Source organism: Larus michahellis, chromosome 5 (assembly GCF_964199755.1).
Source record: "Larus michahellis chromosome 5, bLarMic1.1, whole genome shotgun sequence".
In the NCBI taxonomy this organism is placed as follows: domain Eukaryota; kingdom Metazoa; phylum Chordata; class Aves; order Charadriiformes; family Laridae; genus Larus; species Larus michahellis.
Window position 1 is genome coordinate 26165221 of NC_133900.1, and position 15414 is coordinate 26180634.

The 15414-nt window shown below is 43.5% G+C and overlaps 1 protein-coding gene across 20 annotated transcripts in view; it reads left to right on the forward strand.

Annotated features, from left to right (window-relative positions):
- ADGRL3 (adhesion G protein-coupled receptor L3) overlaps nt 1-15414 on the forward strand; it is a 529084-nt gene that overhangs the window by 436724 nt on the left and 76946 nt on the right. For 19 of the 20 annotated variants that reach the window (XR_012587320.1, XM_074589233.1, XM_074589238.1 and 16 more), the window contains 4 exons: nt 6224-6407; nt 7225-7347; nt 9321-9529; nt 10219-10395. Coding sequence is in view for 19 of the 20 variants with exons in the window: in XM_074589233.1 (XP_074445334.1) it covers nt 6224-6407; nt 7225-7347; nt 9321-9529; nt 10219-10395 (693 nt within the window). In the remaining variant the exon portion in view is untranslated. The remainder of the gene's footprint in view (nt 1-6223; nt 6408-7224; nt 7348-9320; nt 9530-10218; nt 10396-15414) is intronic. The other variant, XM_074589236.1, reaches the window with a different exon arrangement.

Below are 15414 nucleotides of genomic sequence, written 5' to 3' on the forward strand. Positions count from 1 at the left end.
ATGCAATAACCTTGCCAGAAGCAGCTCCTTGCATGCCCGGTTCCACGCTTTCATGCTGGTCCTCTTCTGCAGGGCCCATTCTGGCTGCACCGGGTACATTCAGAGTTAATGGGAGCTTCTCTTGTACTGGTGCTTTTTCTGGTGAGAGGCAAGAATTACACAGCTTCCAGCAGAACTTGCCATCAATGGGATTAATTGTGCCTTCAACTCAATTAGTCTGAAGGCTTGCAAATATTGATAGCTTAAGAAAAGGTTTTGTTTTAGCACTGGGTGTTTCATATGAATACAGAGCAAAACCAGGTGTTCTTGAGCAAGGAAGCAGGGAAGCTTTTTTAAAGAACCACCACTTTCCAGCAGGAAAAAGGGAAAAAGAACACAATGTGATCATTGAACCATATCCACATTTCAGTGCATCTGCTGTCTGACAGGTTTTTCATTTTCACTGTGCACTGTGGACCTGAAAGGGGTTTTGTGCTTTTTTTCTCCACTGATTTGCTGTAAAACCTCAAACTGCTATTAAAAAGTGGGCTAGTAATGTTTTTGCATGCTTCAAATGAAGATAATGTTGCGCTCATATTGGAGCAGTACCTGGAGACCTCAGGCAGGACCAGAACCTCAAGACGATAAGCTCAGCCCGAGGCTGTGTCTGTGCGATTGCACTCTACAGTCTGAGCGCTGCTGTCCTCAGAAAGGGTGAGCAGACCTTTTTTGATGAGGCTGTGCCAATGAACACCTTTGGAACAGGTGTAACTGTACAAGCACTGCTTGTTTCATGCACCAGCCGTGATTTTAGTCTACCGATGCAAAGCACAGCCTTGTTGCTGTAGCTCCTTCTATCCTAATTTTGAAAGTGCATTGCAGGAAATGTTCCTGTGAGATCAAGGAAGACAAGTATGAGCAGTATGAAAAAAGGGCTTTAAAAGTTAAAAAAAAAAAGATACATTTTAATTAGAGATGTCGTTGCATAGGTGATGCTTTAATGCCGCGTGCCACTGTCCTCATTCTCCCAAAGCTGTTATCAGAGGTAAGATCTTGATGTAGGTTCCATGTGAAATAATGTATGTGGTGTGTTCAGTCTCCTCTTAAGGAGGTGCTCCTTTGTAAGGAAGGACAGACTGCATATTTGAAAATTACTCAGCATAAGGATTCAACCAATATTGCCTGTAGGGCCTGCTGGTATTCACTGCCATGAAGCAATGTTTTCTCCAGTCGTAAGTTTGTTGGGGTTTTTGTTCTTCCATCAGCTGCTTTGCAAGAGGCCAAAATGAACAGTAGAGGTTTAGAGAGGTCCTAACTCTAGGAGAGCTGCTGGTTTTCTAAGGTTAGGGTTGCTGCACTTAAGCACCATGGCACAATGCAGTCTGGTCCCAAATTTGGCTGTGAGATGAGTATGTCTAACATCTCTTAGTGATTTCCAGTGTTGACTCCCAATTAAAGACAGATTTTACATTACAGAAGTCAAAGAGCAGTGCCTTGGATGTTGGTATGGTGAGAGATAAACAAATGGATGTGGTATCACTGGATATATGCTCCACTCCTAGGTTTAAACTGTGTGTCACATAGCCAGATATTCTCACCAGACATTTCTATCGGTGGAGAAGCTAAAAGTAAACAAACAAGCAAAATTCAGTTTTACAGAATGAAGCAGCTGTCGCAAAGGAAATCAATGCAATATGTACAATTGGCCTTTTAGTGATGTATGATTACTGTAAGACTCCTAATTAGTTGCCTTTTGACAATACATCTTTTAATACCAATTTGTAAGTGTCTGAGAAAGAAGGTTTACATTTTGTTTCTGTTTTGTAACCTCAGGACAAAATCAAGAAACCATGAGCATATGCCCTTATTCGGGGGAAAAATGTACACTCCGTGGTGCTATATAACCGCATAATGAAAGGGATCACCATCACGGGATTTGTCCTTTATGCTTGGCAAGTTCTTGCTCTTCTCTCAATGTCCGATTGTAGCCACTGCTGGAGTCATAAAAGGTCCACTGAGTCTAATATTCGATTCTCTTTACGTGCTCATATTAAGGGGTTTGGCTTTGCATGTATAGGTACCCTGATATCAGAGACAGCATACAGTAACACCTACGTATCTCAGGATAGAAAGGCAGATGGAAAGTCTTCCTTCTTGGCTGCCTTCTACCATGCCTTTCTTCCCTTGTTTGATCTTAGGCTACAAACAAGCAAGCTATGCCTTGTGAAAGCTTTCCCTTGATGTCATTTGAGTTACTTTTGTCCTTCCCCTGGGCATATGTGTGCTTCTGCTGCCTGTTCAATAAGCCCTAGCAACCGTGGCATTGATTTGGTGCCATACTGTGGGCGACATTGAGGTATGCTTGGGCTCCAAGCCCCGCATTTTTATTTTGCATGTGGCTTGCAGGGACGCTTTGGAAATTGTTCCCCGAGTTGAGCTGCATTTGGAAGAGGGATCAGGCAGGGGAAGAGAAGAAAACCACAGCAGAGGAACTCCTTTAGCTTGGAAAACAAGGATAGGGTCTTCGGGGAGGTAGACATGCAGCATCCTTTAATAGGTGTTGGGTTCTTCAGGGATAGGATTAATCTCACATGACTTTGGGCACCTGAATGGGGATAGTGCTTGCTGTAGTTCCTTCTGCTTTCAGTGGGGAGAGAAAGCAGAGAGCATCTGGGCTCCCGACTTGGCTGCATGTTAAATTCTTGAAGTGAGGTGGGGTGAAACTAGTTCAGAACTTTGCTAGCTCCCACTGAAAGTCCTCACCTTTATCAGGATCACCAGGGATCTCAGATAAAACCTATCACGCCATCAGCTCCCAAGCACGCCTGTCTCATGCCTTCTTCATTTCAAAAGTCCTTTGTCAGGGCTAACCCTCCTTCTGCTGGTCACTGAGAGGCTTTTGCGGGAGCTTGGCATTGCTGTTTCTTCTGTGCTGGAGCTTCATCAGACCACAAAGTCATTGGAGCAGGTGCCAAACCCACCTAAACCGTGACAGCTCAGCTTAAATGTAAAGACACAGGCCAGTCCTTGTCCCTTGTGCCTGCCTTCCTACACTTCCCACTCCCCTGCCCAACTTTTCCCAGTTGGCATCTCTGTCTCAAGAGACACTGTTGCTTTAACAGCTGTTTTGTTTCATTTAAACACCTACCTCAGCTCCCGTCCAAAATGCAAACATTTCATTAGCACCTCATCTCCTTGGCTTCAGCCCGCAGCACTCAGCCATAATGAAGTGCTGCACTCATAAATATAATGCGGGGAACACTTGATTAATGCACTGAGACAGGTGAGGGGAATGACCCTCTGGGAAAAACCATGGGCTAAATACATCTTGGATGTAATGCCAATGAAGACAGTCTCCCAGCTTTGTTCAGACACGCGCTAAGGACCTGACTCAAAGTCCTTGGAAATCTTTCTGGAACTTTTGCGTCAGACCCCAGATCCAAAGTGATGTGAAGGGGCTGGTTTCAGGTTAGTCACTTCATGAGGATGGATGCTCACCAGCACCGCGTCCACTGGGTGGGGCGTTCACATTTTGCAGGAGGCGGCACATTATGCCTTATGGGTGTTCTCTCTCAAACTTTGCACGCGTACATGCACACACATTTTAAAAAATATATTTAAAATAAAAAATGCAGTAGCTAGAACACTTTTTCTGGGTAAAAATCCTTGCAGCAGATGCGTAACACAAATATTTCAGCATGTTTCATGTTTTGACAAATAGGCATTCCCTTTCTGTCCAGAGCCAGGAGCTGGATCTACTGCAAAGACTCTATCCCCCGTTCAGATATTGATAAAAGTATCCAGGATGTTGTTTTAACAGAGATTTAAAGACACCATTAGTAGCTGAGCTAAATGGAAGTAAGGCAAATTGTAGTCAGTGTGATAACATTGAAAGGGGAGAAAAATCCTCATTTTCTGCTTTCCATGAATAAAAGAACTTTGCAAGAAAACACTGTGTTGTGTAGAATTTGCACAGCAAAATAGTCAAGCTTTTTGGTCACTGGAGAAGAATACTACCTCCTTTTTGCCTGTAAAAAGATAAGCTACCAAAGTAAACTACAGAATTTTATTAAGAGCTGGAGATCAGGCTTCCAGATTATAAAACACCAAAACAACCCCACTTAAATGCTATGGATTTTTAGTATTTCTTCTTGACTACTAAAGTCAACCAGCTTTTCGTGTGCACATATTAAATGTGTTAAAGATGATTTTTAGACTATTTAGGAAAATCAGTTTAATAATCAGTTTAAGAAATTTATTTATGGTTAATAAGTTCCACTTAACAGCAAATGAGAAAGGGATTCCAGTCCTGGATTGTAAAGGCTTGACAGCAAAATGATTTCTTCATAGCTCTAGAGGACAGGATTGTCACCTATTTTGGTTTGCTTCGGTGGTTGAAGCGTGAGTTACTCCATACTTTGGGAAACCAAGCTGTAAGGTTGTCTAATAATGTCTAGAAATGTTGTCTAATAGAGTGACCGGGGCAGTAGCTGCCAGGGCGGGGAAGATCTGTTTAAGGTACAGGAGAGGTTTGGCACGAGAACAAATGAGTTAACTGATCATTAATAAAGGTAGGTTGGCGAGTACAGAGCTTTGTACTGTCAGAGGAGCCTGATTCTGGCTCAGTCTTCCAAGAGGAACCATGGTGGTATGAGAAACCTTCCAACCTCAAGGATATTTAGGACTAAGATGTACATGGCAACATCTCAGTGAAATGTCTTTGCTGGGATTAAAAGCATCAGCAGTGGCAGGTCTATCTGTCTTTGCTTCCCCTTGAACTCTGCCACAATTGAAATTTTTTTGAAGGTCACCTGGATATAGCAATAAAACAAAATTCTGGTTTGATGTGATTATATTCTCCCATTGCACATTTGTATCTGACCATGGCTGGTGAGTGAGTCTGGATGCCCCACACTCTCTGTGCCACGTGTTGCCATTGTAACACTCCTCCTGAGGGCTCTGCTGTGAGAAAGGGCCATGCCATTATCTTCTTTTCACAGGTCATGTTGTGCAGGAAGGTTTAGAAACACTGTCAGGAGTAAATACTGAAGTATTTCCATGAAAGTGACCCCTTGGGGCATCCTTTAGGCTTGCAACATGTTGAAATCCCATGGGACTGTCCTTGCTTTGCATGAAAGAGGTGTGGGTCTGATGCCTACGTATTCAGTGTGCAGAAATAGATGAAGAACAGCAGCTTCATCCTAAAGGAAAGGTTGGTTTCTTCAGTCAGCTTAGCTGGCTGTGGAGGTGTTTCTTTGTGGGGCAGGCCTGCCTGGTGGCTAGACACTAACCAACAGAAAAAAGCACGATCAAAGTATTTTTATTTTTTTTTTCCCCTTTTCCTCTGCACAAGGAGTTCTACCAACTGGTACAGCTGGTCTCATTAAAAAACGCTAGCTGGAAGGTAGTTGAGTCAGCTCTGGTTAGTAACTGAGAGGGAATTTTAGGCTGAGCAAAACCTTCAGGTTGGGTAAGCTCTACTGCTGTAATTTTGCAATCATGAGGCCAGCGTGGTTTCGTGTGATCCTGGATGCGCATCCAGATTAACCTGTGGGAAGTTCTCCACGGGAGAGCTCTTTGTGCGTGGCAGCCCAGGGCAGAAGGTGCGCCGCAGGAGGGACTGAAGTTGTTACTGCGGGGCTGACTCCTTCCTGAACGGAGTGATTTGAAATGTAGTGTCTTAACTAAATCTCTACAGGCACCTGCTGCTTCTCTGGATGAAGTGGCGCAACTCAACTAATCTCTGTCTTCATGACTGCTTGCCAGAGGTTATGTGGGGGGAAACGCTCAAGGAGCACAGCCCTTGCAGATATTAAATACCTTCCTTGGGTGCCCCAGCCCTGCTCTTGAATTCTGGTGCTGCAGGGAGCAGCAACATGCTTCACAGATGGGTTTTGAAATCTATTTTCCTGCACATTTCCTTAATGATTTCCTCATCTCCCTTCCACCCCTGCGAGCCCTAATTCCTTCTTACTCCAAGCCCAGAGCTGCTGATCATGGAAGCAGAAAAGCGCTATTCCCAGCCTGCATTTAGAATAAAATCAACATTTCTTCCCACTCCTTTCTGATGGGATAAATGATGCCTAACTCCATTGCAGGCTGCCCCATTGGGTGGGGAAATGAGATGGTGTCCTCTCCCTATATATTGATATGTGTGGAGGATGGGACTGAGCATATGTCAGAGGTCTTGATGGTGCTTTAGGTTCTCTGGAGCCCTTTCTCACTCGATCCCTCTCCTTTGCAGGCCATGGTGGAGACAGTGAACAACCTCCTGCAGCCACAGGCTCTGAATGCGTGGAGGGACCTGAATGCAAGCGAACAGCAGCGCGCAGCCACCAAGTTACTCGACACTGTGGAGGACAGTGCCTTCGTGCTGGCTGATAACCTGCTGAAGACAGACATCGTCCGGGAAAATACTGACAATATCCGTAAGGGACAGATCCCATAAATACCGAGAGCAGCCGGAGGGAGAGTAAAGGCTGGGAAATCTGGCTCTGGTCTTGGCCCCTAGGTTAACTGGGGAGCAATTTGTTAGATATGTCTTAGTCCTTTATCTGAAGGACTTAAAAGTCTTTCCAAAAAAGCCTAAAGGAATAAGGCAGCTCTCTACCCTTGAAATCCCATTGAAAATGAGCACCTAACCTGCCTTTATTAGTCCTGTTTTGAGGGCAAAATCTGCGCTAGAGCAATGAGAGCACAGCCTCACAGGGAGATTGTTCATCGTAATGCAATTGTGTTTCATTTCATACAAATTTGTGTCTTTATTTGGCTGATTGTTGATTTTAATTAAAAAACAAGCATGATGGAAAGCACCAGCACTCCCACTGTGCATATGTAAAATGAGAACAACTCTTCTTTCTATTTCCATGAATACAGATCCTGAGCACTGTTAACATCTACGGAAAGTACCAATCGCCAGTGGCAAAGAAGTAGCATTTTCAAATTTTCATTTTAACCATTGTCCTTAATATCCTGAGGTTCTTGTTTACAAGAACTGGTTGTATTTGTCTTCCACGGAGAGTAAAATTTATTTGCCTTTTTTTTTTCTTTTAAGTAAGTTTAAAACTTCTTCAGGGCAAAGATTTAAAAAGAAATAGGAGCCCAAACAGAGTCTAGCATGAAACATTGTAAGTTGATTCCTCTGCTCTCAGATGGTCTGGAACACCATTTTGTGGCTTTGAAGTATCATATCAAAGATGATTTCGGTAGAGATTTTTTCTTAGTGTCGGTCTCTCTTGCAAACAGAGCTGGAAGTTGCGAGACTTAGCACAGATGGAAATCTGGAAGATCTGAAGTTTCCCCAGAACATGGGCCATGGGAGCGCCATTCAGCTGTCAGCAAATACCTTGAAACAAAATGGTCGAAACGGTAGGTTTAATCGCTATGTTAATATCTAAATTAACAGTAGCATCAGTTGCTCATGCCCTTGACTGTAAGCTAAGTTGACTGACTGGGAAGGTATTATATTGCTAAGCGATTCACAGCCTTCAAAAGTATGACGTGCTGGTAAAAATACATCAGATCCTTGAATGATGTGGCTGTTGGGGCACAGCGCTGAGTCCAGAGAAGTGCTTTTAGCTGCTGTTGTCTGCAGTAGGAGGCTTCAGGTGGGATAAGAGGCTTGTTTAAGTAAACTGCTTCACAGTGGGGCACTATACAAATATCTGAAAAGGGAGGGGGAAGGAACAATAGTAGCAAATATTAATAATGCACCAACATGACAGAAAAGGTTGATTAAATGTTATGAGTCTAAATCTTCAGTGCCTTTCTCTCTGAAGCTTATGAACCTCCTGATACAGCATAAATTAAAGATGATGTTATATGTGGATGGTCTTCATGCTGCCAAGCCATTTATTTCCAGAATAGGAATTTGAGAAGACACATTTGTTGGTCTCTACAGCCCTGCTATAGACCAACTTCGAACTCCCAGGCTTTCTACTAATGGGCCTAACACGCTTCTATTTCTGAGTTCCTTTAAAATTTAACCTGTATGCAGGGGAAGGCATTCTAGTACGGGCTTTGGTCACTGCAGGCAAAACAGGGAGAGATAGGGCAGTACTACAGCCAGACCAGATGCATTAAAACCGCCAAAATGGCAGTTAAAACTGCCAAAAATTTCTGACAACTGTTGAGAGAAACGTTTAGTCTGGTGGTTCAGAAAGAAAGTTTTGCCATTGGCTTCCTTGGTGGGGTTTGGTATCTTTGCGCGCAGGATTTAAAGAGAAGTATTTCTTTTAGAGACACTGTAAAACCCAAGATGCGTAGCAAAACTCCAGGCAGGAGTTTCAGTCCGCTGGTGAGCTTTGGAGATTTGTAGGGAAAGAGAAACTGTGTCAGCAGTGAGGAAGGGGAATTCTGTATTTCTAAACACGGTGTCACTGGAGTTCTGGTCAAATCAGGAGAATCCCATCAATTTGCATCAGGTTGGCACCCACCTGGCGGCCACCAAAGAGCTAGAAATAGAATTATAGTAGAAGGATTGAGGTTGGGAGGGACCTTTGGAGTCATCAGTGCTTCACCCTCCTCAGAAGCTGGGGTGATTCCTATAGAAACAAAAAAATGCCTTCCCACAATGAATACATATAAAGCCAAACTGATCACATTCAATTCTTATTTATAGCCTGTGAAATAATGTGCAAAACAGAAGGCAAACTGGATGGTTTCAGTTAAAAACAGTTGGCTGGTAGCCTGGGCTTTCTGCAGGCTCCCTAATGGTGTTTTTTTGTGGAAGGAAGGGGCTATCTGATTGGCAAATTAAGAAAAGAAATATATGTTATTAATGGAGTTTCTGCAATTTTGTTTTACACTTCATGTGAGATTGGAATTGGGTTGGAAAGTTTTGGATTCCTTCTCCCAGATTTGTCCTCACACTTTTCTGAGGTAGTCTTAATTTATTAATGGACTCTAATTATAGTTTTATACTGCATCTGTGCGACCCACCAGAATGGAACATGTTTCCCAAGCATAGCCTGGAGAACAAAGTGTTATGTCAGATGGGAAATGGACCACCTGGCCTCTTTTCTCTGGAGCCAGTTACACCCACTGACGCCAAAAATAAACCCACCTTCTCTGTCTGTCTTCCACTGGTCTGTTTGCACATAGAAGTTTGTTTTGAGAGAGGCAGCTCTGCCCTGCTTATCCATGGACCGCTTGTGCACCTCATGGTGCTCATTGGGATTGGCAGGAGGAGGCGAGTTCTCATATGCCATATCTTGGTCCTTTCACATTTTCTCAGAGAAGTTTTAAAGTTGGTTCAGAGAAGAGATTTGTCATCTGAAAAAAAAAAAAAACAACAAACTATTGAGATAACCTGGATACATAACCTCTTACTGCTCTTCTAGGTGAAATCAGGGTAGCTTTTGTGCTGTACAACAACCTGGGCACCTATCTCTCCACGGAGAACGCCAGCATGAAGCTGGGAACAGAAGCAATGTCAACTAATCACTCTGTCATTGTCAACTCCCCTGTCATCACAGCAGCAATAAACAAAGAGTTCAGCAATAAGGTTTACCTAGCTGATCCCGTGGTGTTTACTGTCAAGCACATCAAGGTGAGTGAGCTCAAAGTGTGTTTCTTTTTTTTCCAATTTCTAAAACAAAGTGATGCAAAAGTTGGCTGATGTGAGGCCCCCAACAGTCCTTGATTAGATTTTGAATTATACATTTGTTCCTTTGCACTTTGTGTTACTTATGGAGAATGTCTCTTTTACATTACATTAATAAAAGTAAAGAAAGAGTCAGCTTTGAGCTGATGCCCATTGCTCAGTTGCTGACACACGTCATTCTGTAATTAAAAACTACCAATATATTAGAAAAGACCATAATATTATTTTATCATGGTGGCAGGGGATATTAGGAGAAAGTGAAATTACAGTGAAAGAGGACAGCTAGTCCTCCTGTTAGCCAAGCACAGTCATTACAAAAGTTGATTGCTTAAAGCAATTAATTTCTCTGCTCTGCAATGCAAATGAAGCAATCTGGTTTTGAAGAGCTGGATTTAGTCTATGGCTGAAATTAATCAAGAACAAAGAACTAAGTTTGCATTAGCAAAGAGAGCAGCAACAGTCTAACTTTCTCTGGCTATACGGCAAGTAATACTTGACTTATAAACCACTGCTGATTGTTTATCCAAAATTAAAGGGTGAGAGTTACAAAGTGCCTCTGGGAAAAAAAAATAGCGCATTTAGAAATCTCTGAAACCCTATCATTTTTATTGCATTTATTAATTTCTTCCCTGCAGCAGTCAGAAGAAAATTTCAATCCAAACTGTTCATTCTGGAGCTATACAAAGCGTACAATGACAGGGTATTGGTCTACCCAGGGATGTCGCCTCCTGACAACTAACAAGACACACACGACATGCTCCTGCAATCACCTAACCAACTTTGCAGTCCTGATGGCACACGTGGAAGTTAAGGTAGGTGTTGCAGATTCAGAGGCTGCCCATGCACTGGGCAGGAAAAGTGGCCAATGTGACACCATTTTGTTACTGCAAATGGAGCTGAGCAGGGAGATCGCTGTGTGACAGTAGCTCTAACAGTAGAAACCATCTGGTGTAAATCATCCTTCTGCTGTATGGTGAAACAGGAGATAGTCACACCAATGCAAAGCCTGTCTAGAGCTCCTGGCATGGGCAGCTCTCAGCTGAGGACGATGAGTGAGCAGAAGTAGCTGTTGCCACATACTTTGCTTACTGGTGCAGAACATCTCCTGGCTGGGTCCTTACTTGTGGGGTCCTCAGTGTGCCACCAGGGAGTAGTGAGCACCCTGGGTGGTGGGACAGAAGCATGCAGAGCTTGTGTCGTGGGGTGCAAGTTGTGTGTCCTGCTTATAGCAGCTGCAGATACACTGCCACACATGTTTGTGTAAGGTGCGTGTGTGGAGCCAAAAGTATTTTCCAGCTTCCAACTAGGGGAAAAGGATACATTCTCTATGTCTCACTACGTTACAGCGACCTACACGTAAAAGGGAAGTTCGTTATACCATCCTGCATAGACTGCAGTACATCTGCCCGCGGCCAGTAGGTGATCAGCTAGTTCGGTTGCCTGCATTTAGGTCCATGAGGTAATTCTGGCTTCCCACATGACTATCCCTGCGGGAGCTAAAGAAATACTCCTGAAAGTAGTGTTCCTCATGGTGGCAGTGGCTTGGGAAGTGAAGTGCACATTTCAGATTTTATTCAAGAGCAGGAGAATGGTTGAGATGGTCCTCCATTTCCTGAGCTGTCTTCACTGTCTTTGGTTGAGAACAGTCTCAGCTGCCGTAGAAAGAAGAGCAGAAGTCCCTGTTGCCCAAAAGACTTTGGCCTAGTGATTTTCTGCGTTGCAGTGTCTCTGTTTCGTGTGCCTGGCAGTGCAGCATAATCCACGGTTCTGAGCTAGATATGAATCTGGCAGCTTCCATGCAGACAGAACATTTCAGAGCCACTTCCATGGCTGCATAACCACAGAAGCTATTATGGTTTTAAAAGACCTTTTCTCAAATAGTCTTCCAGTGTCACTCTTTTGTATATTTTTGTTTCACTTGATAATCTGAAGAGGAATGTGAAGAGCTGCAATAAAAATACATATTAAAGCACCGTCATGCATGAACAAAGCTCTGCAAAAAAAGAAACGGGAGCCTGGCAACACATTTGCCACAACAACTGGGTCTAGCTGAGAGGGGCATGATAGGTATCCTGCTGCTGCAGGATGATATGTCCGTTGTATTCTGCAGGAGTCACTACCGGTCCAGGAGACATGCCATTAAATGGCTGTGGCATTATCCTGGGAGATGTCTGAAGAAATTGCCTATTCAGACCACATGTTTGCAAGTTAATGGCATTCTGCAGTCCGGGTCTATTTTTGCCAGTTTCCTAGAACCGCTTGAATTTTCCAAAGAAATGTGTGTTTGACTCATTGTCCCCTGCCTGGAGTTAACAGATATACCTAAGTCACTGAAATCAGAGGTTGCACCTGGGAAATGCAGATAGCTTTCCACTCCGCTGATGTGAATGTGGGCGATCCCTACTGCGCGGTGCAGATACAAGCTAGCACCGAACAAGCCTCTTCCCAAACTGCAAGTAGGTCAGCCTTGTCTGCGCAGCATTTCACCCAAACCTCATTAGACCGGTAGTGCTGGTGTTATCTCATCTTGCAGAAAGAGCATGTGAGACCCTTGCTTACCCATGCTCAGCCAACAGTTTGGAAAGAGCTACAGCTGGAAGCTTCCCAAGTGCCAAGCCAGTGTGCTATTAGCCAGTGGGTGTTTCTGGGTGTTAACGAGTGCCCTCAAGACTTTCAGGTCATGTTTTATCATTTGGCTGCAGACAAAGTATCATTACTGTAGGAGCCAAATTGGCTCCACTTTGTTGAGTCTGATGCAACTGGACAGCTTCCTGGCATGGCCGCTTTAGTGATCATCCCTGTCTGAGGGTGAAGGCAGGTGTGTACCTTGCAAACATCTGCAACTCTTCCCTCCAGCTGCTCATCACCTTGCTCTTCCTGGCAGCACCATCCCACTCCGGTCTGCTGGTGGAGCTGGCCATGTGGCTCTTGGCAGATCCGGGAGGTGGCTTATATGACATTCCTTATGCTGTTGCAATGAGTTGATTTTAAAGTCTTGGCAGCAGAATACCTGCTGGTTTGGAAAGGTGGAGGTTTAAAAATAAATGTGGGTTGTTGTCGTTCACTGACTCACATTCATCTCTTGTAGGCACGCTTTTGGGCCATTTTGTTGACTCATGTCTTGTACAAAACGGCATTTCTTGCCTCAAAGGCCTTCTAGTCTTCTTGGAGGTGAAATGATCTTTGGGGAAAGGATGTTGCATGCTTGTGCGGGACCTCTTACAGCAGTGTTCTGGCCAGTGACTAGAATTCCTAAAGAGGACTGTTGTACACACAATGATTAATAATATTCTGGGAGTTTTGCAACAGAAACAATTTTCTCCTATAACTGAGATCTTTAGCTTACTGACTTCAGTTTGTTGGACTTTTGGATCTGTAGGAAGCATCCTTTTGTGTAATGAGTATCCACATCTCCCTAACTAATGAGACCGAACACCAGGCATCGTGAGGAGCGGACATCGGAGTCCAGCTCCTTAATCAAAAGCCAGTACCAATTTGACAAGTGTCACTTCTGGTCCCGAATGATCTCCCTCCCTGGTAGCATGGCAAAAGAGCGTGTTCTCCGGAGGGGACCTTGGTGGCTGCTCTGTGAGTTACATTCTGGGATTTAATTATTAGCAGAGCGTATGTGGCAAGGCGGAGCTGGAAGGTAGCGCTGCTGAGGAGGTGATTGATAGCCGTCTGGCTCTCTAGCGTGAAACAGCAATATGTCTTTGTCCGAAGGGGCAGAAAATGACATTGGCTGACCATGGTGGCAGGGATTTATTGGTGTGCTTCAAGAGTGGAAGCTGCTGGGATCGGTTCCAGTCTTAATAGGACAGTACCTGATTAAGAGGAGGAGATTTTAATTTGAAGATGCCTTCTGCCTGTTCAATTACTTGAGCCTAGAGTTTCATATTCACCCATATATTTCAGTGGGGTAAATAAGAGTGACCAAGACCAAGAGCCTGCTGTGCACACAAGCAAGATGTATAGCTGCTGGGAAGAGCGATGGACCCGCACCCTCAGGTACCCCTCCAGCTGTTGTCAAAGCCCAGCTAGCATGGGGAGAGGACAGCAGGAGCGTAATGACCTGTGAGCTGGACCTCGCTGATGCATCCTCCTGGCAAGGGATGACCTTACAGACCTGCAGTGTTGGTTGCCCTTTCGGTCAATTTACCAGGAAAAATGAGAACCTCCTTTTGGAGAGAGATTTTAAGACTTGGAAACAAACCACTTTTTTACATCAGCTAAGAAGCTCATTTGACTTGTGTTGTGGGAAAATGATTACAGTCTTATAGATATCTTGTTAAATTATGAACATAGATGAGATCTATGTTAAATATCTATCTATTGTTTGTATGAGTAGGGTATTTGTCATGACCCTGAAATGCTGTAAAAACATGGTAGTTCCCATGCCGTGGGACAAAGCCCATAGTTAAATAAGCCATTCTACCTATATAATTGCTGCAGAATTATTCAAAATTTACAAGCTGTTTTTCGTACAAGCTGTTGCTTTGCATCATATTAATTATAGCAGTTGCATCTCAAATGTACCATGGGAAAAATATGCAGCTGGAAAACAAGTTCAGAGCTGGTGGGAAAATGCAATTAAAAAACCCACCCAAAACAGAATAAGCAAAGGTACCTCAGGGTAGTTAAATGTTGCTTATCAGTATGTAGTGAATGAGAGAGCTTACTTTTCTTTAAAAATAAATAACTAAACAAAACAAGAGAGAAAGGGAAAAAAAAAGAAAGGTGTTTTAACTGTAGCAATTAATCGGAAGCTTTTACATGTTATTCTATACCACAAACACATTACACCGTGCTAATTATTTGGGGAATGGAAGTGTAAGGCAAGCTAAGAAGAGAAAGGAATAAAAATATATGAAGTCTGAATAGAATGCAGCGGTCCGTTGCCTAAAGCAATACAGCCATTTCGGATATAAAGAGCAAGCTGAAGTTATTGCAGTGCTGGCTTACCCATATATTAGCACTTGTGGGATTGAACAGCAGTGAGTGAAAGCAGAAGTGGGTGCAGGATTGCAAAAGCACCCGAACTGCAGAAGTAAATTACTGAAACCGCTATGTGATGAATTTTGCCAGACAAATAATTTCGTACCATCAAAGGGGTTAATTCTCAAAAAAAAAAAAAAAAAAATTACACATTGCAAAAAGTAACTTATTCTAATATGTTATTAAATAAGAACTGTTTTAATTAAGCAGAAAAGTTATTAAATGTGCTTGTCTTCAATGAGATTTTAAAATTCAAAATACAGCCGTATTTGAGCTTGGGTTAGGAAGAGAAATCTGTAATCATGCCGACGAGCTCGATTCAGAGTTGTACCTGGTAGCAGTCCTTGAGATTTTTGTCTAGGTAGTCACACCAGGAAGTTCCTTGAGTTCCCCAAGTTCCCCAGTTTGACACACATTGTTTTGGGTTGAGCCCTAGTTGTGTCTTAATGTTTCTAGTTCTGCTGGGTTTGACGTCTTGCTGGTCCTTGTCTGAGCATTCACTGAAGCATTGACCCAGACCTTCTCAGCTGGCCACTTTTGAGTGTCCAACCTGAAAGCATCTAGAGCCTGGCTTCAGAAAGATGTACTCCAAGCCCTTGAATTTGCAGTTTCTTAGCTCAGCGCTTACAAGTGTCAAAAATTTGAGCACACAGCAGCTTATTAGCCACAGCTTGCTTTCCCACCAATCCAACAGGTACATTTGCTATTTGCTTAGCATCGCCCTTCTTGACTCTGCAATCTGCAAGCCGGGGCTAGTTGCACAGTCGGCAGCATGAGAACAGTATGACTCTGCAGGGTTTCCTGGTCCTCTGTCCTAAAATGTGCAATTCAGGTAG